This window comes from Pelecanus crispus, chromosome 7 (assembly GCF_030463565.1).
Source record: "Pelecanus crispus isolate bPelCri1 chromosome 7, bPelCri1.pri, whole genome shotgun sequence".
Taxonomy (NCBI): Eukaryota; Metazoa; Chordata; class Aves; order Pelecaniformes; family Pelecanidae; genus Pelecanus; species Pelecanus crispus.
Window position 1 is genome coordinate 38470398 of NC_134649.1, and position 26160 is coordinate 38496557.

General features: G+C 41.5%; 1 protein-coding gene across 1 annotated transcript in view; it reads left to right on the forward strand.

The window, feature by feature from the left end:
- CHCHD6 (coiled-coil-helix-coiled-coil-helix domain containing 6) overlaps positions 1 to 26160 on the forward strand; it is a 116055-nt gene that overhangs the window by 3274 nt on the left and 86621 nt on the right. The window contains 2 exon segments of the mRNA XM_075713593.1: positions 609 to 678; positions 2902 to 3046. Coding sequence (XP_075569708.1) covers positions 609 to 678; positions 2902 to 3046 — 215 coding nt within the window.

Consider the following 26160-nt stretch of genomic DNA (forward strand, 5'->3'; position numbering starts at 1 on the left):
GAAAACTATTTGGTTTCTCTTGGTTCTCAAATATACTTTGTTGATATAAGTTATCAGTGTGGATTTGTTTAAGGCATCCAGACTACCATGAAGTTAGGGAACCAGGCCTTCGCTGTTAGAGTTGTTTGCTGTTAGCCTCTGTCTTTCCTGAAAGTGGATTCAGCCTTATGGATGGCCTAAACTCCATCAAATAATTTCATCTCCATTTGTGGGATCCCTTGTAATTACCAGGAAAACCAGGATAGGGGATCAATGGGAAGACTTAATGGAACTACAGGAAGGAAATGGAAAGTAGGACTAAAACCATGCTTATGTTTCAGTATAAACCAGGGGTTTGAGGTGTTAACATCCTTACCTAGAAGTTTCTGTAGCATGCCTTGTTCAATGTGCCTTGTTGAAGGCGATGCTGTCAGTGTCTCTTTGTTTCATGAATTCAAACATCCATAGAATTTAAATTTTCTTGATGCTTTTCTAGGTGTATTGGTTTTTTTCTCTTGATGACCTAACACTCACATATGAAATACTCTCCTCTTCTCAGATGACTTACGATGTGATAAAGGACTGTGCTTTGCATTATAGTTTTCACTGGTTTCTGTTGTTCTTTCTAGGAATCCAGCCACCAATGGCGAGTGACTCTGGACAGAAGTCTTCTGCTGCAGAGCAGGAACTGTACAGGAGGTGAGGTGAAGTTCTTGAAAAAGACAACAGTTTAGCTCCTTTTGGGCTGTATATATACATGTATGTTTTATTTCAGTCTCAGTGCAATGACTGTGTGTTTTAATGCCTGAGAATCCCCTTTGAAGCCTTGTTCAGTTAAGGGCCGTGGAATGCGGTGCTTTTTTTTTTTTTTTTTTTTAGGGAAGCCTGTCCCTTAGCCAAAGAGAGCAGTCAGGGGAGGTGTGGGCAATTGGAGTGGTGTTTGGAAAAACAGGGGGCACCAATGTAAAGAGCTTGTAACTACAGAAAACTTGTGTGATGCGCACTGCAAGACCAATAGAGCGTAACCTTGAGTACAGTTGCCTTTTCTGGGACAAGTGAAGGAGTCTGTGTCTGATGCTTCCATTAGGAATTTTGGAACCTCAAACATGGCGATGGGTTCAATTCAGTTTATACCTGAAATAATCAGATCTATTTATGTATCTGATTCCATTCCTCCTCCTTTTTCTAGACTGGACATAATGTCTGTCAGCCAGTGTGGAGTGCTATGAATTTTTCATCCAAGGGTATTTTAATGTATTAAGATAGAAATACCTGTGAAGATGGGGTAAGGGTGAGAAAATTGCAGAAGAAAACTGTCCTCTTCTTTGTCGGAAACACAGCAGTCTCCTCCTAGTTCTCAGCAATGCAAGGCAGTGTGAACTTCAGTTCTGTGTAACTCAGTAGCTTTCTGTTACAAAACTGCTGGCCTGATCTGTCTGTGCGCTCTTAAAGATGCTGTAAAGATCAGTCTTTTCCAGTTAACGATGAAAAGCAGTCTTTGTGTGTGGTGTTTTTTTAGTATTACAACTGACTGGCCAAACCTGTTGAAACAAAAACCTGTTGCATCAATCACACTGTCCTTAAGAAAGTCAGAAATGCAACCAAGGAAGTCTCTGGAAAGCTGGTTCGCTTTCTTGGGGACTGTGGAATTGAAATTGCTGGAAGTTTTCAGTGCTGAGCTACTGAACTGCATCCCAAATACCTGGTCTGGGAAAGGAGGTAGAGGCAGAAATGCAGCGGAAAGGTGAGCAGGGAAGACAAGAAAGGGAGGAGCAGCTTGTATGCATGTGGCTCAACTATGGAACTGGAATCAGACCTGGATGGGCTGAAATACACCCTGAGAAAATTTGTGGATGACACCAAATTGAGGGAGTGGTCACTGCTCGGTGTAGGGCAGCACTGCCACTCAGAGGGACCTCGGCAAGCTAGAGGCATGGGATAAGAGGGGCTGAGGGAACTGCATTGGCTTAGCCTTGAGAAGAGGGAGGATCTAACTGTTGTTTTCAACTTCCTGAAGTAGTAAAACAGAGGCAGTGCCAGACTGTTCTCAGAGGTACACACTGAAAAAACAAGAGGCTAGGGACACAAATCACAGCAAGGAAATTCTGCCTGGGTATTGGGAGGGTCAAGGGTGGCAGAAAACTCCAGTCAGTGAATGCAGTGAGCCTGTTCCAGTGCTTCACAGGAAGGATATAGAGTCTCCACTGTTGGACATCATCAAAGGTTGACTGGAGAAGGCCCTGAGCGGCCTGATCTAGCCTTGAAGTTAGTTCTGTTTTGAGCAGGAGGCTGAAAGAAATGACCTTCAAAGATCCCATCTAACCTAATTTATTCTGTGATTCACTTCATATTCATCTCTCTTTGCTTGCATGTAAGATTTCTAAGGCTTGAATTGGACAAAATTTCCTTCATGGGAATCGGAGATTCAGGTGTCCAGACTATGGATCTGACAAGGCCGCTTCTCTCAGTGCTGTTGCTGCATGTGTTTTATGTGATTTTCTTTCCATTGTGGAGCAGAAGAGCAGCATTGTCAGAAAGGCTAACTCCTTTTATTGTTGTACATCCTGTGATCTTTTCCAAAGCAGTGTCTATTTATCTAGCTAACTACTTTCCATTCTCACTGTTTTCAGGTGATAATTAAGTACTTTATAGAGCTAAATGTAACTGAGGTATAAGCTTATATGGTGCTAAGTCTACCTTTGTTGCCAGAGCTGTACCTCACTGAAGCTGCAGGTCATGTTTAAAGTTTGTTGGACTTTTGAATATCTGCTGATAATGGAGGGGCTTTGAGCAGACTTTGTGTCAAATAGATTATGGATTTATATTTCGGCTCTAGGCAGGGATAGTCCATGCTAAGCCATGACCCTGTTGCCAGAAGTCTGCTGATCACGTTCTTTCTCTTTGCCTTTGGTGCTCATACAGGTATGAGCGAGAACAGGAACTGGTCCAAGAGGAGTTGCTCCGGCTGGCCAAAAGAGAAAGGGAAGCAGCCAGTGAGGCCTTGAATACTGCCCTTCAGCGGGAGAGGAACAACACTAATGAAGAGAGGAAGAGAGCAGCCCAGCTGGTGAGTGACAAAAAACTCCAGTATGTTTCCATACACAACAGGCTAAACTCTTCCTGCTTGAGAGGATTCATTAAATGTCACTTGCGGGATGAGCTTAGAAACTTTAATTTAGGCTGAATCACTCATCACCTCCCAACTCATCACTTATGTTTGGCTTACAGTGTAGCTGGCAAGCTACACTTGCAGCATGTCATGCGGTGATGCTAAGGCCGAGCTTGCAGGGAAAAGTTTAAGTAATGACTGTGCTGGGGACAGCTTTACCTGTGCAGGCCAGTGTGGTGTGTGTATATGGGGTTGTTGTCTGAGCTAGAGAGAACTCTTTTAAACTATCAAGTGTATGAAATGAACATTTCGATATAAACAGGATTAGATTCTGCTGACCTGATCTATCCTGAAACTGCTCCATTTTTCTAGAGTATAATTGTGCAAATACCCAAATTAATTAAAAGTAATAATGAGTTCTGTTGTTTGAGTCTTTTAGGATGCTGGTAACAGAAGAACTGTTACAAAACTGTCAGGTATTTTAACATTTTGAAGAAGGCTTAAGATTGATTTTTAGGGACCAGGAAGCATAAACCCCTTTTGTGCACACCACTGACTCCCAAACCAATCTGTTCTTGCCCCGTAGGCAGAGTTATTTTTGGGGACTTCTTGCTGCAGCCTTTACTATTGGTCAGGCACCTTGGTGTTGCTGAGATAACCCACTGGGCGACTGTCATACCAGTGCTGAGAAGAACAGTGATGGAGGCAGAAGTACAGTGAGATGAGACTGAGTAGAGCAAAAGGCTTATATCACTACAGTAGGTTGGGGCTGTCATCGGTGCTTAATATTCACGTGATACTATTTTATATTGTTTTCTTTTAAATACTAGCATTACTATGGCAATGGTGTACTGTCTGTAAACAATGCAGGGTCTTCCTGGAACTGCCACTTTTTCCTGACCTGCAGTGGTATGAGGTGTTCGGGTGTGACAGTGAGGTGGGACTGTGCTTGCCACAGTGAGCTCGAATTGCTTGTTCATTCAGACTGTGATGTTGAAACTGTTTATTGAGAGAACCAGATCTAGAGTAATTCTCCTTGCCTGGTACATACTGAAAGGATGGTTTAGGGAGAGAACAGACTTGAGTAATGAAAGTCTTTATTGTGTTTCTTCCATCCTACTGATCTGTTGCATGCACTTGATTTAACTGAAGAACCTCTCTATGAGCATGTTTTTTCTATATGTTGAATGCTAATAGGCGTGGCTTACCCAGGCACGTGACTTGGCTGTGAAGCGTTTTGAGGTTATAATATGAAGGGATTTTAGGGGGCTGAATAAGTAAAATCTATATGAGAAAGGCCATAGTGGTTCAGAGAGAAGGTCCTTCTAGCTATAGCCCATGTCTTGACAGTGATCCATAGCAGCTGCTTATGGAGAGCATGAGAACAGGGTAGGTGTATAGCAGTATTTTCCACCTGTACACCTTCGCAACTTCTGCTGTTCTGGGGCTTAGAGGCCTTTTCAACAAGAGTTATTTTCACCTTGGTGGTTAACAGTCCTTGATGAACTTGTCTTCCATGAATATGTCCGTTTGTGTTTTTGGACCCATTTGTGCTTTTTGACTCCATGGTGATGTTTGCATGGGGTTGGATTGGTAGGTCTCTGAGATTGCTCTCCTGGATATAGCTTGTGAACAGCTGCTGTATCATAGGAAATTTCCTCTTGGCAGACTGTATCCTAACCACGGGAAGCTGCATGGCAGGTGACTGCCATTCCTCTGCATAGGACATCTGGGTCAGTAGATGCAGTATTAACTCTCTTTCCACTAGAAAGAGAATATTCTCTGTATGAATGCAGTTAATGGACTTCTGTAAAGAGGGTGGGGAAGAAGCCAGTGGATTTATTGTCCAATCTAAAGATGTGGTCCGCCTTGGAAGTAGAGCCCTGCCCTTCTGCAGTGAGGTGCAGAGTAATCCTGGAGAAATGTGACCAGCAGAGTCAGGCAATATTTGTGAAGTGTAAAGATGGCACCTCTAAAATGAGTTGGGACCTGACCTCTAACGTACAAAAGCTGTTCTCTTGCCTGAATTAGCTTTTAGTCCTGCAGTGTCACATACCTAGATAGTGCATACTTGATGCTTTGCAAAAATCTGACCAGGCTCTCCTTGTGTAACCCATAAAAGATAAATAGGGACCATGGAGTGTTAGCCCAGATTGTGGTGCAAGAAAGAGAAACTGTTAAAGTTCATTGCTCTTGATCAGGTATAGATTTAAGATCCTTAAAAAATGGAATAGTCTGGCCTGTCCTTGCAAAGATGAGGTCAAAGCTATTGTCTGTTGGCTTCTAGGTGTCTTCCTAAGCAGGAACTGTTTTTGCCAGCCTTTTAAATTATTTGGATCCTTATCAGACTTGCTTTATCTCACTACAGTTTCCTTTTGGGCATGGTTACCTTGTTGTATTGTCTCAATCCTACTTAAATCATATCTGCCCTTTGTCTTCCAGTATTGTTTTCTTCCTTTCTTTGGAATAGGGCTCAAATGTTTCTTGCTCACTCTTCTGCTTTTAGCCCTAGCATATGAGGCAAATAATGGGTGTGAGCTGCTCTTTCATTTCTTCTGTGTCAGTCTTCTCTTTCAGGTAGAAGATAATAGTGGAGCTCTAGGTACCTAGTGGTAGTGCAGGTGCAGATGGCACTGGAAATAGTCTGCTTAAATTTGTAAGGGAACAACTTTCAGAGTTTTTGTTGTTGTTGCTGTGACCTACTAGGGAAGCCTAGTAGGTCACAAAATGGGGCAACTCCCATGAAAGAAATAACAAATGAATAATTTGCTTCTAGCAGCACTTAATTTAGTAAAAATTGAAAATCATACCACATATAATTAGGAAGATTTGTTTTATTTTTTTTTTAAATATTTGCAGTAAGATCTTGAGCTGCCCTGTGCCCTTAACATATCAATAGTTTGGGGATTAGTAGCCTTCTCTCGTACAGTTGTCTCCAGTAGTGCTGCAATATTCTCCATTAACCTTACCACTTGTAGACAATAAATCCAAATATAATAGCTGTATTTTGAAATTATTTCATTTTGATTGTGCTGAATGTCGCTTGTCACTTAATCTGTTCTTTATGATTTTCATTCACTGACTTTTATTATTGGCAGTATTGCTATGAATCACTTCTTCAGTCTTATTATATAATGCACATTCCTGAAGAGAGCATGGACTGCGGCTAACCTTTGATAAGGAACTTGCTGTCAGCTTCTGGGGCCAGTTACTTCTTCATTTATGGGATAGGGTGCAGATTAAAACTTATTGTTGGGGTTTTCGTGTGGTTTTCTTTTTTTTTTTCCTTTAAGCAGTGCACTGGTTACAAGAGGCAGTTAGAGTTAAGTACCTGGGTCCCATTCTACAATTTTATCTTGATCTTTTTTTTTTTTATGACTTTGAACAAGGTACTTAGCTTCTAGATACCTTAGGTTTTGAGTAAAACTCCTTAAAGTTTTAGTTTGAGAAGCAGAACAGCTCTGTAAGTAGAAACACTGCAGCATTCACTTCCCTCTTTGAGTGAATGTGGCTTTTGATTAACCGTGTGGGACTGGCTCAAATGGAAGTAGTCTGCTAAGCTGTTGTAAGAACTCTCACCAATTTGTACTAGAGATAAAATGTTTTGTTTGTTTGTATAGCACTGCAGGATCGTGGTGCTGACTGGACTCTGAATAATTTAATGCTGTGAGTACTTTACAATACAGCAAGGACTGTATGTGCAGTACTTCACAGCAGGGCCTAGGGTGTTTAACTAATGCTTGTAGCATGCCTTAAGTCTCATGTGAAATATCCAAGAGTTAATACAGCTATCTTTAAATCCTTTTTTTATTTCTAGAATGAGGAACTTCCAAAGTTGTCGTAGTCAAGTTATTTAATTGCTTCACTGTGTTGTGAATAGTCTCACCTTTCCCCTATACCAGCAATCTTTCCTCTTTCATTTCCAATTAATCAAAACCTCTTCTCAACTTCTCAGTTCTTTTGGCTTTCTTTTTTTCTCCTTCTTACCAGCAAAAGAAACTTTGCAAGCAAAGCTGCTCTTTTTTCTCCATTCTGCTTTTGTAATCCCCTAAGGCTGTGCAGCATATGCATCACGAGCCTCTTGGAGCCAGTGACTCCTGCCTGATGGTTTTTGCTGAAACCTTTGAAACAAATCAATGTGGAATGGGGATGGAGAAAAGCAGAAGCGGGGGGGGGATAAACGCGATTAAGCGAAGACATCCCATTACTACTCTAGAAAGGGAGGATTATAACTTATAAAATAGGAGGATCTCATTTAGGGGCCATGTGCTCCTGTGTTATCAGGACAGAGGGAGAGCAAACAGAATAAATGAAATTAATACTTTGAAAAGAAGCATTACCCGGATTTGAGAATTGAACTAATATGATTTGTGCAAAGCCCTGAAGTTCTTATCTCCTCATTTAATACCCCTAGGATAATGGCTTTGTCAGAGTTATTGACCAAAAGTTGTCTTCTTCCTTCCCACTTCGAAAGAATGAATTCAGAAATGGGGTGATGGTAGGACAAACTTTGCACCATAATTAGCTTTTTCAGACAAGACTGACGGGCATTGGTTGCTGCGTGAAAACACACTGGATGCAGAATTCCTAAATTGCTGGGAAAGTGTTGCTCCAGCTGTCAATGATGGACAGCTTACCATTCCCAGTGTTTCTAGTCACACCTTGCTCATTGGCTTGCTGGATGGCAACCTTTGCTTTCTGGTGGCTCCAGCATTGTCCTGTTGTGATTAGTGTGGCCCAGAATGTGCGTGTGGGAGGAAATACGAGGATTTAAGGTTTGTCCTGTCTCTGGTTGCCTCAGTAGCTGATTATAATTGGTCATAGGCTGTCAGATTCTTTTAAGATGATTTCTTGCCCAGAAATAATCTCTTTGCTCTTCAGAGCCTCTCATCTCCTCTTGTTGATTCAGGAGAGAAGGGCTGAAGGAAGAATGCATGACTGGCCATACCTTTGACCAGGGCAGTGGGTTTTGATATTGGTGTCATCTTGTGAATGTGGGATTCTGAGCTCTTGGGCTTTGCTCTGGTATACTTTGGACACTTCCACCCTTGGTTTAGTGTATATCAGTCTGCTGACATTTTAACTGGTATGTTTTCTTCTCCAGTTTAAAGAATGTGGAGGTTAAATTGTTTAAAATTGCTGAAAGCAGCATAAACAGCCCATTCATAGATTGATACAATGGAGGAGAATTTTGGTGGTAGTAGGGGAGTGGTCAGGTAGAGTAGTGGGTTTTTTTCTTTTTTTGGCCCTGTAGGGGTGGAGGAATGATGCAATTGGCCGATTCATGGAAAGTTTTCCTTAGGTTTCTGGTCATTGATGAAGTTTCAAGCCAACCTTGCTTACATTTTTTGCTGTGAATTACCCACTGTTGTTGAGCAGTATCAGCTGTAGATGCAGCTGAGCTGGTATCGAAGATGGTTTTAGAAATGGTGCTGAACACAATTTAGTTTTGTTAAAGCTTTCCTTTACTTTGTGATAAGCTGGGGATCAGCTTCATCCTGGCTGATTAACAATAGGTAAGCATCTCTAGATTAGACTGGGGTTTTGTTGTGCGTAATCTCATATCATTGAGACAAGCTGGAGTGACTGGCTGAGGTCCAGTAGCAGCATGGTGCTTGTTGAAACTGTGACAGTGTGGGGCCATCAGTGAAGTGAAACTGCTGTTTTTGAGGTCAGGCCTCTACCGTCAAAACTTGTCATTTTTTTCCTCTTTGTTTAGTTGAGTTGATGTAATGAAAGGTATTGTCTCTGTGAGCTTTGCATTATGGTTTGGATACTGCGCACACCAAGGCCATTTTTTTTGGCTCTTCTAGCTCTGCTGCTAAAATGTATCACGCTGAGCTAAAATCCTTCTCTTTCTAAAGTTGCAAGCCTATGTGTAGGAAACAGGTTGGTTCTGGGAGGAGACATTGCTAATACAAATCTTGGGTTTTAGTGGTTAGTAGTTCTTTAATTTCTGTAAATGTTTCGTTGTTGAAGTTTTTTGTGGGTAAAACAGAAAACATTGATTAAAAGCAAATAGTATGGAGGCTTGTCTTCAATAATAGTGCAAAATGAGGAAAAAGCCCATTCAGTTATTTTTCTCCAAGTTTGATTTTCATTGATGTTACAGTCAGCAACAAGTGTCTACATGTGTTTACTACAGGAATGACACCTTTTTTTTTTCAGATTAATTTTTATGTTTTCTTTAGAAAATGGCTTGTGCATTTAGTTACTAGAACATTAATTCCTACATAGAGCATGGGTACCACCAGTTGTGGGGGCAGTACCTCCTGATGAGCGTTGTTCCCTGCAGTTTGGCTATTTTCAGAGCATTCACATACTGTGTGTCAAACACTCACATACCTACCCTTAGTGCATGCAAAACCAGCTAGGGAACCCTTGACTAGGTTAGCAGGAGTGGCGTTATCTTTGGCTAGAAGGTGCAATGCAGTTTTTGATTGCTTTCGCTAATTGAATAAAACTGCCTTTTAAATGTGCTGATACAAATGGAAAGATGTGGATTTTGGTTTAAGCTGTGATGATTTATTACAAAATGTTGCAAACTAGTGATAGGGGGATTTAAGTAGCTAGGCTGAGTAGCTTCAGACCTTGTTCCTTCTATCCCTCTCATTCTTGCTGTCTGAGCCAAGAGATACCTTTCTAGACTTTCCTTTTAAGAAAATGTATTAATGTGTGGAGTCTTTAAAGTCAGCAGTCTCTTATTCTGTAGTCTCTGGCCAGAACATCCTTCCTTTTCCCCCACAGATGAGTTCTTCTTTGGCTGCGACCTTCTACTATAGAAGTGGGTGCATTTCTGCAGTGAAGGAATTACTTCTTTTTATGAAACCATTAAACATTTAAGGGATCCCTATAGAAAGTAATCTTGCAGTATTAAAGGGTGGACTTTGGAAAGGTTTGCATTAAATTTAAGTTTGGCATGGTGAGCATCTATGTGTCTTCTACCTCCAGCAAGCTAATAACTTCCAGTCTCTGGAGCATCAGTGAGGTCTAGAATTAACTAAAGCCATTTTGGAGAATGTGTACTACAATGAACCCAGAAAGTAAAACCAAAGCCAAACCAAAAGAAAACCTCCTCTTTCTCCATCTTCCCTTCAGGGAAGGTAAAGTTGTTATCTGGCTAAGGGTAAGATGCTCTGTCTGTACTCCTTATTTTCCCTGCTACTGCTGCTATGATTTGTCAGACATTTATAGCATTTTCTTAACAACTTCCAATTTCTGCAGCTAGTCTTTTATCTCCTGACTGAAGGTTAATTTGTGTTTGGAGAGTATTTGCAGATTTCAGCAGCTGATGGTCGTTTGAGCTTCTCATTTTTGTAGTCTGTTGGGCTAAGGGACCTTATCACAAGGTTGGCCTCTTTTTAAATCCTACAGCTGCAACAAATTGAAGTTGTCTGTGGTGCTGCCTACCTCCCCTGTCTTGCCTTCAATTCTCCTGTGCCCATATTTCACACTTTTTTTTTTGTCTACCAAGTTCATGTACTCCACAGAAACTTCTTCCAGATTCATTTGTTCTGATTTAGGGTTACTGTAAAGCCATTCCATCATTTAAGAAGCAAAAGATAAGATTAGCCTTCCTTTTCCTCTATCTATAACTACAAAATATTCAATTCGTAAAGAAATAAGATAATAGTATGTTGATTTTTTTCCATGAATGGTCCAGCAAACCTAGCACTGCATCTTTTTTTTTTACTGCCAGACTACTGTGGAGTAGTAGAATTCTGTTCTAATTTTGCAGCTAACTTGGGGGGTGTAAGCAAGAGATTTGGTAATGCATCAGGGTGTTTCAGTAGGCTTTCTTTTCCTACGAGCCAGTATTAGTCCAATGTGGTATGGTTTGTGGTATGAGATTGTCATAGGTATAAAGGCTGAGAGCGTTATAAGAATGTGGTTCCCACTAGCTTGGTTAAACTTTATTTTTGGGTTACAATTTTGCTTGTCTGTTTTTTGAGTATTTGGGATATTACATATATCTAACTTAGTATTTGGTGATAGCTTTCCAGTGTTCATGGTATTCTATCTAAAAAATGACAGTGTTTGAATCTTGAATCAATGATCCTTTGTCACTGAAAATTTTCTTGACGTTTCTGTCTGGAAAGTGTTGCTTAAAAAGAGAGCAAGACCGTGAATTTAAAGGGCTAATATAATAGCTAGGAAATAAGTTTGCACTGAATGGAACACTTCAATTGCTCTTGCACTCTCAGATGATGGGGATGTGAGGTAGGTGACCTGCCACTGGATGTAATTTCTGTCATATTCCCTAAATGCCATGAAAACTAGCTTTGGTGCTTCTGCCACCCTTTCTTGGAATCTTAACGTGTATGTCTTGATGGTGATCCTCATTGGCAACAGAGGGGTGGTAAAGAAGATACCTGAGATGGGCAGTGTTCTGCACCAGTGGGTGGTGTGAGAGAGAAATGGTGCAGGGTTCTTTCTGGGTCTCAATAAGAAAGGCTGACAAGTAGCTTAATAAAATAGCTGTTTTAATAAGATAGAATAGGAAGAGGACTATAGATAGCAAGTAAATGCTACATCCTTTCAGATGCTGGGAGCCCTGCTTTCTTTTCGTGCAGCATTGGACAGGCCCTGGATGGATTTTCCCATGGCATGCTGGGCAGAGGGAGAGGTTCCTCCTTTTCTGTCATTTAAGCAATTATATTCTTACAAGAAAACAACTCTGTTCATCAAGGATGTTCACATGAGAACATCTTGCTGCTCGTTTAGATAAAGGCAAGGTCCCGCAGGGTCCTGTACTGAGGGGCAGCTGCCTGTAGGCTCCTCTGTTACCATGCCGAGGAATCTGTGCAGCACAAGACAGGCCTGGGGGCCACACTGTATCTGTATGCGTAGCACAGCGCAGGCCCTCACCTGCTCATTTTAACTGTTCTGTGGATCACCACCTCCTCGATGCATAGTAGTCTCCTGGTCAGGATCGCTACATTCCACCCCTTCATCCACATACAGTTTACCTTTCTCAAAGATAGGTATGTTACCGATTATACTAGCAAGCTGTTCAGCTAATAGGAAGTTTCCTGATGGGCCGGAATCTTATCTGTGGGATAACACCCATCAGTGCACAGCGCAGACAAGCATGGGGTATTCCAGTGGGTTCCCATACAGCAGCTGCTCATGGTAACATACGGGCTTCTCAAGGCCCAAGTAACAGACCCAATAGAGCAGACGTGCCCTGCTCAAGATTACATTTCCTCAAATACAGTGTCTTCCACAAGTCTCCCAATACAAATAGCTTTGCTGGATTGTACTAGAAGATGAAGCTGAGTCTACACGGTATGATGGGAGAAATCAAAATAAGCACTGATGTTATTTCTTTATTTCTTGCCTTAAAGAAAGCAAGCTGATAGGAAGAGTAAATTTCACTGAGGCTTTTTCCAGTTTGTTTATACCTTCTGTTACAGTTGGGCATCCTCAAACCTGCTTCTATTTGCTGATGAAGTTTATTTTCATTCTTGTTTGCTTCCCTCCTCCCTCTTTCACTCTGTCTTTTTTACTTTCCCAAAACTGCAGAACGGTTTGCTCCTGCCGCCTCTCCTCGTTGGTGGCGTTATCAGGCACGTGTGCAGCGGGTGAGATTGCAAACGCCACTGTTCTCCGGGATTCTAAGCATCAGACAATGTTTTACACGGCGTCCCATTCTCTAGCTGGCTGGTTGGACATGATGTTGGTACCTTATCTTCACGCTGACACACACTGGACATTAATAGAAATACATTGCTGAGGCACATGTGTGGAATTTCAAGCAGCCCTTCTAGCTGTGCTTTAGATAGTCTATTGTGTGCTTAACCTCTTGGAAGAGGTTTTGATGAGAAATGCATAATGTTAACTCTTGGGCAGCTGGGTGGACTCTCTTAAGAGAGTTTCTTGTTACAGTCAGCATAATATCTTCCTAATTGCATGCTGCTTACGTATTTTGGAGTTTCAGCAGTTTTAAACCTATCTTTCCATGAGCAATATTCCTCCTTCCTAATGCAAATTTTTAGGGAAGAGATAGCTGTATGTATTGCATGTGGGGAGGAGGTAGGAAATACGTGCTTCGGAGGGAAGTGAGCTGCCAGCACCCTTGTTTAGCTTTGTCTAGTATCTGTCCTTGTGTTATTTTTGGCTCTATGATTACCTTACATCAACTAAAAAAATGACCTGGATGCAAGTGCTGCTATTTGCCAGGAATTCCTTCTGCTTTTGGAGCACATCAGAATTTTTATTGTTTCCTTTGTACTATATAGGTATACTTTCTCTGCTTGTTTATTATGACCATCTGCAATTATCTATATTATTTATGAGTACTGAGTAAAACATGATGAAAAGTAGCTTCTTAAAAGGGACTGTACTAAGGGAGAGGAAATGAGCTGATGACTTTCTCTTTGATTCTTTTAGACAATGAAAACGAACACCTGCAAGCTTATGAGGGAGGGAAGGAATTAGAGAGTTAGCTGGCTTTCTTTTTCCTGTCTGCATGTTACAACAGGGGTTTAGAGGCTTTTTAGCCTTGAAGACTTTGTGATAATGGGCAAACTTGAAGGGTGATGCAGTAGGAGTTGAGAGTAAAAATTGATCAAGCGGACAGATAGAGCAGGGCTATGTATAATTACTGTCCAAAAGAAAAAAGCTCCATAGTTTAATACCTACTTGAATAGTACATTAGACTAAGGATACATTGTTAAATAACCAATGCTGTTCCAATTAGGACTGAGAGCTTGCCATGTACATTCACTGGATCTTCAGCCTAATGCTTTTGCCATGGAAAAAGTGGTTCGCTGTCTAGCAGATGACTTCAAGCCCCTTTTTTTTTCTAAATACATAGGCTTGTATCTCTTCTCTCTCATCTTCCCTTCTCTCCAGCCTCTGAGCAGAATGGGTTTGTTCCTCAGTATTCATCTTGCTGTAGCTGTAATTGGCACTGTCGAGCTGAAACTTTAACTCCCCTCTGTAGCTTCCAAACTTCTGATACACAAATTGTTCCTTACAAAAGCTGTTCTCTTCCCAGCTGAGGACCTGAGCAATCAGTCATTTTTGTATTTTCATGTGATATGCTCTCCTAGTTTAACACCTAAATGTGGAAAAAGGGGGATTGGGAGTAAAGGTATGTCTTTAAAAACAAACAAACAAACAAAACCCAAACCCAACAAAAATCCCCCAAAACCAAACAACAAACCACCACAAAACAAAACAGCACCCTAAAAAACCACCCCACCACCACCACCAAAATCTTGCCAGCTGCAAATGAACTTGCATGTTTCTTAAATCGTCTTCCCTAATTTTTCAGGGTAAAAGAATTTTGTTTCAAGTACAAAACTTGAAAAAGCATGAGAGCTTTAAACTGCAAAGCAGACCAAAATTTTAAAGATAATGAATGTCAGTCCAGCCTATAGTTTTCTAGCATTTAAAACGTTGCCCTCCCCTAGCCAGCGTGCCTTTTCCTGTTCAAAGCTCAGCATTTTGCAGTGTAATTTTTTTAAGCTTTGTGCTACAGAAGGTTATCACAGAATTCTATTAAAAGCCTACTTGCCTACGATTTCTTGTTATACAGCAACCTGCAAAAAGAGGCGTTTCTCTGTGGTCAAGTAAGAAATTGACACTGTTCCTTTACTGGTAACAGAAGTGGGATGTGTCAACACCTTTTCCCATCTGATGGCTGTTCGGAAGCCTGTGTTCAGAAGCCAGCTCTCAGGTCACTCTGCCCTTGTTCCAGATTGTGATGAAGGTCTAAATGCAATCTTGAAGCTGTTGCCAGCCACTTGCATTTTCTTTTCTTTAGAATAGTTTAGAAGTAGTTCATCAAATTTTATGCATCTGGGGTAAAAATAAGAGTTTTCATTGTAGTTAATCTAGATAGAGTATCAGTTTGTGCCTAAATTAAGTGGGGACCATTAGCCATGCTCCTGCTCCAATGATGTCATTCTGCCATAGCAGACTTATTTTCTAAGGTTAATAAGGAATATGTTAAGGCACCTGGAGGAAAAGGAGCTCTAATGGTCTTAGCTGCCATTCTCTGTGTAGATGGGACTAGTGTAGTTGATAAATACTTCGGTGCCTCAGGCCTTGCGCATGTGGGCTGCTCCCTTAGGAAAGAAAGTAGTTCAAGGGGTACCATGGGTGTTCTTCAGATGGGATTGAAGCGGCTGGACAGAAGAGATTTCTTCCAGCATAGTCTCACTAACATGAATTTTAACCCCTCTTAATTTCAGTGTTCTGCTGTCAAGTATCTCGGTGCGCAGGTAATGGTAGATGACGGATTTTTCTGACTACGTGTGCATGCAAGCGCAGCCAAAACTTTGCCTTGTTGTTTGCACACTTGTTTAGAAGTTACATCTGCTTTCTGTGCAAGAAATATGTCTTACTGGGCATTCTTAAACTGCAGTAAAAATTCACATCTTTGTGAGAGTGATTAATAAACGTCCGTATAATTAGACTAATTTCATACTGTTGCTCATTGGCCAGCAGATGTTGCTGTTGAGCTTGGTTAGGCTTCACTGTACAGTTCAGCAAGTCATTTGTCTATTTTAAGAGCTATGCTGCAGACTGGCTTGGAACTAAGTTTCCTGCTTGAATATTCATGTCATCTACAGGTAAGTCAATATACTGTCCAGAGACTTAAGGTACATCTTGTGCATATGTGTGTGTAAATAAATAAGTGATACTAGAATATCTTTTTTGACCTGTGCATTATTTTTTTCACTTCATTACCAACTCTGAATTCTTATGAAACTTTCTGCTTTCATTAGCAAAGCAGTTTTGATTTGCTTATTTTTTTAAATTATTTTTGAGGGAGAGAGTTTGTTGGCTTTTCAAGTGAGCCTTTAAAATGTGATGGTGCAAATGCAGTCTAATAAACAATCCATAAACAGCGTGTCCTTGTTAATAACCCTTTGAATTTAGGATCTGGGAAAATCTATTACCTGCCTCGTGCAGAATCTGGGAGATGAATTATGTATCTTATTTGGGGTAAAAACCACTGCTCAGTCCGGTGGCTGCTCTGTGTATTGGTCTTGCAGACTCTGCTCTGCTCCTCAGTTCTTTGGGATGTGATTATAGCTGTAGTTCTCTTATTTTGGAACTGAAGACTTTTAATGTGCATCTCGGCTGCATGCCAGTGATGATGCCTTCACTGAGTTCATACTTTTTTTCCTGCTGTGTTGAGAGCACTTTCAAAGCAGCAGTGAGTATTTCCTGAAGGTGGCAGTGAAGGGACACCCATGAAGACTCCTTTCCAGGGGCAGACTGGGAACTGCTGAGCCCTCAAATTGCTTGCATACCAATGAAATGTCTCAAAGTTTTTGCTTATTTGTTTTCATTCTGACTGTAGCTTCTCCAGGAGTTACCGTAATATTTTTCAGGATGAGTTTACCCTAAGTTTTTGAAGTTCATTGGTTTCTGTAGAAATACATAATTTGGAATTGTGAGGCCACTATGTACTGACATAATTTACAAACTGGAGATGTATGTTGAATCAGCCTCCTTCTGTCTTTCATTTTCTCACCATGCTTTGTGGGGCTCACTTTCATGCTTAAATGCATGGATCTAGCAGCTTGTGAAGTTGTTGTGTATTCAGGCTGCTGAGTGGAGGACAAGGCTGTCGTGAAGACAGTGCAGGTTTCTACACAAATGATGAGGTATGGTCTCAGCCACCTCAGATTTCTCTTTGGTCTTCAACTCTCTAGTTGGTTTCTAGCAGTACTTCTTGGAGGGGTAGATAACTGCTGCTGAGAGCAAGGTTGGTTTTGGAAGTGGTGGGAGGAGTGAGGCAGATGCCATCCTAATGACATGTCATGCTCGCTATCAAAACTGATGTCGTTGCCTCCATTCCTCAGATCCTGTTTAAGAGTCACTGTTTTGACCTACATCTCAGCCCTCTAATTAGAGACTATGTACAAAACCTGGTCTGTAAAAATTGACTTATAATATCTGTGTCCCTTTGACTCTCTGCAGTCAGACTATGTAGACTGTCTAAGAAGGCCTGTACTGAAAAAACACTGAAGCCTCTTTCAGCAGGTTTGACATGTATATGCAGTGCTTTTGTAAAGGTAGTATCTCAGGTCAGTCTTCACTGATATTGTAAGTTTCTGAGTGATTTGAGTGATTTGGAGTTTAAAACATAAAGATGATCTAGTTGGCCTTGGACAAAATGAATTACTGCTTTGAGGGCAGAATCTTCTCTTGAGGGAGAAGTTGGTGGTTGGCTGGAATCCCTGCAGATTTTTAGAGAGGAGATTTGTATCTTTTCATCTGTTTTCAAGAAGGAGAAACAAGAGTTATAAAAACCACTTAAAGGTTCAGTTAAGATTTATTCTGGCTGCATAACTGCCTCCCATAATAACTTTAATATGCATCATCCTGAAACTCCTAATTGGCCCTAGTGTTGGCAGGGCTTTCAGACCCAGCAGAATCTCCAACATTCAGCAGCTTTTAGGAAGGAATGTAGCCAGAGAAGCACAAAAGATGAAATGGCTGCCTTATAAATTCTGACTGACCTTGAGAGTCCTTATTTTAACAAGTAGGAGGATGCTGTTGAGAGCCATCTAGATGAGGGCAGTGGTGGGAGTGTGTGTAGGTGCACAACTGTTGAGGCAAGAGGAGAGGATGGGGGGAAGACCTTAGGCTCGGTGGGAGGAGGTGGTTTTGTGGGCCATGTACCTACTTTTTCTGTTGTTTCTGTTGTTGGTTGGAGTCTTGTCTGTGCTGGCAGTGATTAAAAATGTTTTGGTGTTTTTTTTTTTTCTGATGGCTGCTTGTGGGGGTGGGCTATGGAAGATCTGTGGGTTGAATTAATCCATTTCGTCAGAGCTGGTATCTTATTTAGGAAATGATCCCAGTCAGTTTTTCTCTCTACTTAGTGACTGACTGGTCCCTGTGTGGGTGCTCATGAGATGGATCAGAGCCTGAATGACTGGGGAGGCTGAAATTTTCTTTAGCTTCCCCTCTGCTCTCCCCTATGCCTGGGTGGGAGGTGGAAGCCTGCCAGGCTGTTGCGGTGTCATATCGTTTTTGTGAATGACGGAGGACTGTCATTCTCGCTCTCCTGGGCTGTCAGTTGGGTGCCTTTTGCAGACCCTAAATTCCCTTTAAAACAAAACGTTTGGCTTAGTTTATTTCATTCCATTAAGTAATTTCACTGCTAATGCATAATTATCTACAGCAGTGACACTCGTCTATGCTTTAATTATCTCAAAGCTGCACAATTCCCCCTCCCCCCTGCCTGGAAGTTGTCACTCGTGCAGGGTGCTTTTGCAGAGATAAGTGTGTAATACATGGCAGTGCTTTGGGTCTCACACAATAATACTCAGGCAGTTGCTGATTGATAAATGTAAGGAATAAAAGAGTCAAGGATTTTGGTCTCCATCTTCTATTAGTGGCTCTTGTCCGTGTGGAGTTGAGAGATGCTGGGAAGGAAAAAGCTTATCAAAACTTCATAATATGGGCTTGAAGATAAAGATGTGAGCAAGTGCTGATTGGAGACATTAAGCTTACAAGTGTTAGGAAAATTTGGAAGCACAAGTATTTGTTTTTGTTCTGAAGAAATGTAAGAAATGAAGCATCCGTGATCCTGGGCAGCAGCCTTCTCTCTTCCCCCCACCCTCACTTTGTTACCAACTCTGTTTTAGGTAAACACTGTCTCTGACTGCAGAAGAGCCCAGTAAGTCTCTGATCCAGCCAGTCATTATGAGGAAATACAACTGAGTTACAGGGTATTTACTCCTAAGTCGGGAGAATATACATACTCAAGTGAAATACCTGCTATTTCTTAACACCCCACTCTCTTGTTTAAGGAGTGATTTTGTTAATGGAGGACAAGGTCAGTCCTATCTGAACAGAGGGCATGTGGGCAACATGATACTTGTGTCGTTGGAAGGTAGAGGTCTGTTCAGGAAGAAAATGTTCTTTAAGAGATTTCTAAAATCTTGCAAGATCTGAATGAGGAAAAAGCTGGAGGGGGCTCATAATTGCACTTGTCTAGTTTCACAAAGCTGAGAGAAGTGGGTTGTAGACACCTCATTTAACTTGCAATCATGCACTGAGGTTTGTGGATGAAGAGCACCTGGAGCATGTGTCAAAAAGATAGCAAATCTTGAGAGGGACCTGATAGAAATGAGGACAGTATGAGGAAGCAAGGCCTGTTTATTATCTTATAATAGATGGAAATAAGGCCATTTATTGGTGTTATCTGTTGGTGGAGACGTTCTGCCAACTACCTTTGTTTGGAACTCTGACCAAGACTTACAATACATAATTGTGTTCCAGCTTCCATCCTGACTTAATTCTTAGGATTGCAATTACTCTCTTTCACATACAAAAGCATTGAATTCTTTCCTGTATTGTTATGATGAAGGCAATTTCTGGTTGCTGACTGTCAGGAATGAAGAGGGGAGGACTATACGGCTTGTGTTACAACAGGCATTCTCAGTCCCTACGTATCTGCTGGGCTTGGCAGGCAGCAGTGGCACCTGTTTGAACAAGATTTCTTTGGCCTAGAAGTATGTTGTATATATTCTTTGGCCCAAGGACATAGTCTTATGTATGTCACTTGAAGACCTCACAGCTTGCTGAGCTCTAAATCTTTCCATCAATCTCCTACTCATTTTGTATGGTATTTATCTGCATAGTGTTTTATGTACTTTCCAGATAAGTAGACTGGCATAATATGGTGGTCAGTTTGATGGCTTTCTTCCTCTTAGGAAAGAATGTTATATTAAGAATTGTACTTCCTGCAGGAGGTTATATACTCAACCAACAGTAATTTAGTCTCAGAACTTTCTTTCTGGGAACCTGAACACTATTGACAAATTTCCAAATGTCTCTTCTCTAAATACTATTGGTTGAAATACCTTTCACATCTGGCAATGGATGCTCACATAGAAAGGTTTTAAAGTTGCAGAACTAATACCCAGAACAATTGCTTGGGTTTTTGGCGTTGTTTAAAGTGTGCTTGAAAGCCTTCCCTTAAGGGCATGGAAGTAAATACTGCCTTAGTGCCTTTTTTGACTCATAAAACCCACTTGCCAGGTTTGAAGTTTCCATGAGCCTATGTTAGTTGCTTCTCTGGAGCTGTACTCTCACCTTTGTAATATACTTTCCAAGGAGGAATGGAATGACATGTCACTCGTAAAAATATTAGTTCATGCAAAGATACAACGGCACATGGGGAGAGGAGGAGAACTCCATAGTGGAGGTGATGGAGCTCAATGCCTCAATTCTCTTGGCTGACATGAGTGAGCTACAACATGGAGAGGCCATTCCTTGTCCATGTGGCAAGGGAGGTTGGTTGGGCATCGTGGGGGAGCTGCTGGGGGAAAGGGTGGGTGAATGATCCCCATGGGGCACATGTGGGAGAAAAACAAATAATAAAAACCGTAGCATACACTGTGAAGCCTGGGGTTGGGGGTAAAAGGGAGAATGGCACTTCCTGGCTCTGCGTGCACATGTGATGCTTTTGCCTCCTGCGAGTTTCTTGGCAGGTGTGGAGAGAAAGGATCCCAGCCCAGCAAGTCAGCCGCCAGTGTGGCTGATGATTAATTGCCCTTTTTAAATTGCAATTATGTCAGTCATAGAACCCGTGAATATTAATTCCCAATTTGCTGCTTGAAAAACTGAACAATGATGAGAAGGATCCATGTTACTGATGTCTCAGAAGTGGGCTAAGTGCTGCAGCCAATAGTTACTACTGAAAGGAAAGGCTGCTGTGACTCTTTGCATTGTTTTGTGTCTGTCTTGCTGCTGCTTTTTCAGTGTTTCTGTTCTCTTCTTCAGAATCCTCTCAGTGCTTATAGCGAATTTTCCACACTGACAGTAGTAGGTGGAAGGCTGACACCTAGAGTGAGTTAATCACTGCAAGCAATATTAGTTACCTGGATTTGGTGGATGGCTTTCCACCATTGACTGCTGCTTCCTGAGTCCCTTGGAGACTTAAGAATGAAATAGGGATTGCTTTTTTACTGCTCCAGCTCTTTCCCTTCATCTCAAATGTGTGGAACCTTTCATTCTGTTATACTTAGATCTTTTGAGATAATTTTCTGATTGTGCCATCTTGGAAGGATATTAACAGGCAAGCATCAGTACACTGTGACTGTTTTCCTTTCAGTAATCTGTGCAAATACATGGATGATGAAAATCTTGGTTTCTTCTGCGGTTTGGGTCTCTGTTATCGGTCATGATCCTGTCTAGTATTTTCTGCATGAATCAGGACAAATTATTGCATCTTGCTTGTGCTTTGATTTTCTTGGAATAGTAGTTATCTCAAGAAGTGTTGTCATGATGTGTTGATATTCACTGAGATCTTTGAAGGTGAATAGTATGGTGCATTTTTAGAAAACAAAAATAAAACCCCTCAGAACCCTCTGGTTGTTTAGTTCTTGATGCTTTTCCGGTTTTTAAGACTTTGTGTTTCTTTTAAAGCTTTTCCAAACTTTCAGTTACAAGTGACTTTACCTATGTATTTCATTGTTTGCTTGGTTGGTATATGCCGAGTTATCAAACTGACTTATGATTTTTAAGAAACAGAATTAGATGGTGGAAGTTGCACAAAAATTGTCTCCATTGTTTGTTCTTCTTTTAGTTGTGCATTTTGTGTGGCTGGTAAAAAGTTGACTGTTTCCTGAAAAATTTTCAGAATGGAGGCGCTAAAGAGCTGAAAGTGTTGGGCATGTGAATGCTAACTAATTACTTGGTGTTTGTGGGAAAACAGAGTCTACCTGGTGAACAGTCTGAAATTAGAGTGCCTTCTTTTTAGGCTGAAGTGATACTGCTCCATTTTGACATTCTTGGTGTTTTGCCTACAAGAGAAGAGGGCCTTGCGGGAGAATTATATTCCATCCCATGAACTAATGCATTCATATTTAGGGATATCAGTTTATTAATTTGGATCATTATGTTTATAGAATCATAGAATTGTTTAGGTTGGAAAAGACCTTTAAGATCATCAAGTCCAACCATTAACCTAACACTACCAAGTCCACCACTAAACCAATTAAGGGTAGAGTAATAATTAATTTCATGTTTCCTGCCTTGGTGGCTGGATTACTTTTTAATGAAAGTAAAACTAGAATAGAATCATTAAGGTTGGAAAGGACCTCTAAGATCATCAGTCCAACTGTCAACTCAATGCCACCATGCCTACTAAACCATGTCCCAAAGTGCCACGTCTACCCATTTTTTGAATACCCCCAGGGACGGTGACTCCACCACCTCTCTGGGCAGCCTGTTCCAATGCTTGACCACTCTTTCAATAAAGAAATTTCTCCTAATATCCAATCTGAACCTCCCCTGACACAACTTGAGGCAATTTCCTCTCGTCCTATTGCTAGTTACCTGGGAGAAGAGACTAACACCCACCTCACTACAACCTCCCTTCAGGTAGTTGTAGAGAGCAATAAGGTTTCCCCTCAGCCTTCTCTTCTCTAGGCTAAACAATCCCAGTTCCCTCAGCCACTCCTCATAAGACTTCTTCTCCAGACCCTTCCCCAGCTTCGTTGCCCTTTTCTGGACACACTCCAGCAACTCAATGTCCTTCTTGTACTGAGGGGCCCTAAACTGAACACAGTATTCGATGTGCGGCCTCACCAGTGCCCAGTACAGGGGGCACAATCACTTCCCTGCTCCTGCTGGCCACACTATTCCTGATACAAGCCAGGATGCTGTTGGCCTTCCTGGCCACCTGGGCTCATGTTCAGCCAGCTGTCGACTAACACCCCCAGGTCCTTTTCAGCCAGGCAGCTTTCCAGCCACTCTTCCCCAAGCCTGTAGCGTTGCATGGGGTTGTTGTGACCTAAGTGCAGGACCCAGCACTTGGCCTTGTTAAACCTCATACAGCTGACCTCGGCCCATTGATCCAGCCTGTCCAGATCCCTCTGCAGGGCCATCCTACCCTTGAGCAGATCAACACCCCCCCCCCCCCCAATTTGGTGTCATCTGCAAACTTACTGAGGACACACTCAAACCCCTCATCCAGATCATTGATAAAGATGTTAAATGAGACTGGCCCCAAAACTGAGCCCTGGGGAACACCACTTGTGACCGGTCACCAACTGGACTTAACTCCATTCACCACAACTCTCTGGGCTCGGCCACCCAGCCAGTTTTTTACCCAGCGAAGAGTACACCTGCCTAAGCCATGAGCTGCCAGCTTCCCAAGGAGAATGCTGTGGGAGACAGTGTTAAAGGTTTTACTGAAGTCCAGACAGATGACATCCACAGCCTTTCCTTCATCCACCAGGTGCGTCACCAGATCATAGAAGGAGATCAGGTTGGTCAAGCAGGACCTGCCTTTCATGAAGCCATGCTGGCTGGGCCTGATCCCCTGGTTGACCAGCACATGCCTGTTGAGCGTATTGAAGCGTTGAGCATTTAACTTTATAAACCTGTATTATTATCGTTCTGTTTAGACATCCATCATTATAGTTACTGTCCCACTGAATTAAAGGTGCTATGTGATAACCCCTACAAAAGCAAGGGATGGGACTTGCAGGCAATGGGAGGCCACTTCTAGTTCTGTGTGAGACTGCTAGGGAAAGGCTAGAAGAAAATTAGATGCAGCAGAGAATAGGAAAAAATATGTTTTCAATTTTTGTTTAGTGTTGTCGTTTCCTGGAAGAAAGGCATGTAGCAGACAGTTAAGTGCATTTCAGTGAAGACTTCTTACTGGCCTGAAACGGCTTCGAGGGCAGACCTAGGACAGCAGGTTCAGTGCTTCATTCTGGCTTTTCTGTTTTCCCCATTTTTCAGCTTTCATAATTGAATGGTAAATTGCTCATTTTCATCGGACCCTTTCATTTTAGAAGGCTCCAAGCCGTCTTGTATTGCTACTGTTGCCCTTTGAGGTGAAAATGAAGCATTTCATTTTATGAAACAAGGATGTTGAATAGACAGCCCCTTAACAACCAAGTTAACTTTTTGTCACTAGTTCTTGTGGGTGTTATTTTTATCCTCCTTGTTCTTCCTTTTTCCCTGCTGTGCTTTGTCTTAATTCTGGTGTAGGAACTACTTTGTCCAGCGCTTAGTTAATGGCATCTAAGCATGGCGGTCAGATGAGGAGGTGGTCACTTTTATTGCAGCTCTGAAGAGGTATCAGAACGGCCAGCACCCCGGCTTCTCAAAGTGCTGTTTTATTGGTACAGAGAGTCCACACCTAGAAACCCGTTTGCAAAATGCAGAATTTTCAGTAGTGTCTGGCTGATACAGAAGTTTCCATTGCATGGTAGACTACAGCGATCAAAAGCTTCAGCCTCCATTTCTGTTGGAGTAGTATCTGTTTTGCCCAAAAATGCTTTGAAAACTTTGTTTTGTCATGAGGAATTGAGCTTCAGTTCCGTATCACTTGCTCTTACGATAGTATTCCCTAGCTAAATGGGTACTCTAAACATTGATTTTAATTAATTGGAATAGTTTCGAAATATGTACCTTTTTTGCGTTTAAATTGTTTTAGTATGATTTGTTGCTGTAGGACTCCTTGTTACAAACTCTCCCTACAATATACTGCTGAGACACTCCCTGGTTTAGGTGGCAGCCCAACAAACAAGTAGGTAGCCTGCTCCACAGTGGTGTAAGGTGTGTACACTCGTTCTGTTGACACAAGGTGTAAATATGAACTCTTATTCAAGAAGTGCCAAGGGAAAGTCATGTTTAAAGACCGTGCAGGCTCAGAGGTGATTTCTGGCTTTAACAACATGTCTAATTATACAGCAAGGGGGAATGGTGTGATACTCCAGTGATTTATCTTGAAAAGGAGTTTAGGGATATCTGGCCAGGAACTGGAGGTTCACATTCAGAAAGTTAAGGTGTTTTGGAACAGAATATGCTTATTGTCACCATTGTGTCAGTAACTTTGGTTGTTGGGGACTGAGAATGGAAACTAAAACTTGAAAAGGCTCTTTGCCTTGTAAGAAAAAGAATTGACTAACTTGTAACATGACTTGAGAGAATAACCAGTGTTATGGAAAGCTTGGGAGGAAGAGGAGGCAGTCTGATTTTGTGTGTTAATATGCTTTTTGTGTGTGTGTTTTTCCCCCAACATCATGTTAGTAGACCTTGTCCTTTTTACTTGGCAATTCCAGTGCTTGTGAGTTCAAGGTAAGCTCTGCTTCCTCTGGGGCTGTGGTTTGAAAAGGATCCTGCTCTTACTGCTCAAGCACTGTGACCAGCATGAAGAGGAAAGTGGAGGCAGGGGAAGACAACTTCAGCTGCTGCCTGTCTCATTTCTGTCAATGTAAAGAGTTTTACAGAGACGAGTAATATTTTGCAATTGAGTTTCTCTTTTAAAGACACTCTGATGCTAATGTTGATTTAATAAGGTTCTCTCATTCTCTCTCCTTGCTTAATTTGAAACATCTAATTTTGTGCTTCACAGTTCTGAACACAGAATTAGTGAGGGAAGAAGAGCTGGAGGCAGGGGGAGTGGAGTGCCACACCAGAAGTTGCCAGGGGAGATTGATTCAATAGAGTGAAAAGGTGCAAAAGGTTATATGACCACAGTTCAGAACAATGTGATGGTGATACTAATGAGAAGGCAAGCTCGATCCTTTAAAATATTTTAAGGTCTCTGTGGGTGTATAACCAACACTAAATGGAAAAGGGAGCACTGGAGTGTTGGTTTCTTTGAGTGGATTTTTCTTTTGATTTTATATGTATGTAAAATATATATATATTATATATTACATGACAGGCAGGAAGGAGAATATTATGTGATAAATAAGCTTTTAAATGTTTTTATTTTACAGGTTGTTTTGAAAAGTGTGGCATTTATTTTCAAAAATGCTGAGAGGTTATGAGAAGTTGTGAGTTTGATCTTGCTAATTTATTTTGTCTGCACCTGAATGTTTTTTTTTTTTCCTGCTTTAATTTTATGCTTGTGGGAAAAGCTATTGACATCCCTGGACATTTAATTCCTTTATTGTGTTGGGGATAAATGTAAACTCCCCCAAACCACAGTGCCAAAAGATTATCTAAAATACTGTACAAATAATAGTAGTAACACAAGCTTTTTTCTTTGCCTCCTGCTTTGTTCGTGTACCTCTCCTCTGCCTCTTAGGAAACCGCTCCTATGCAACAGAGTTGAACCCTAATTTGCC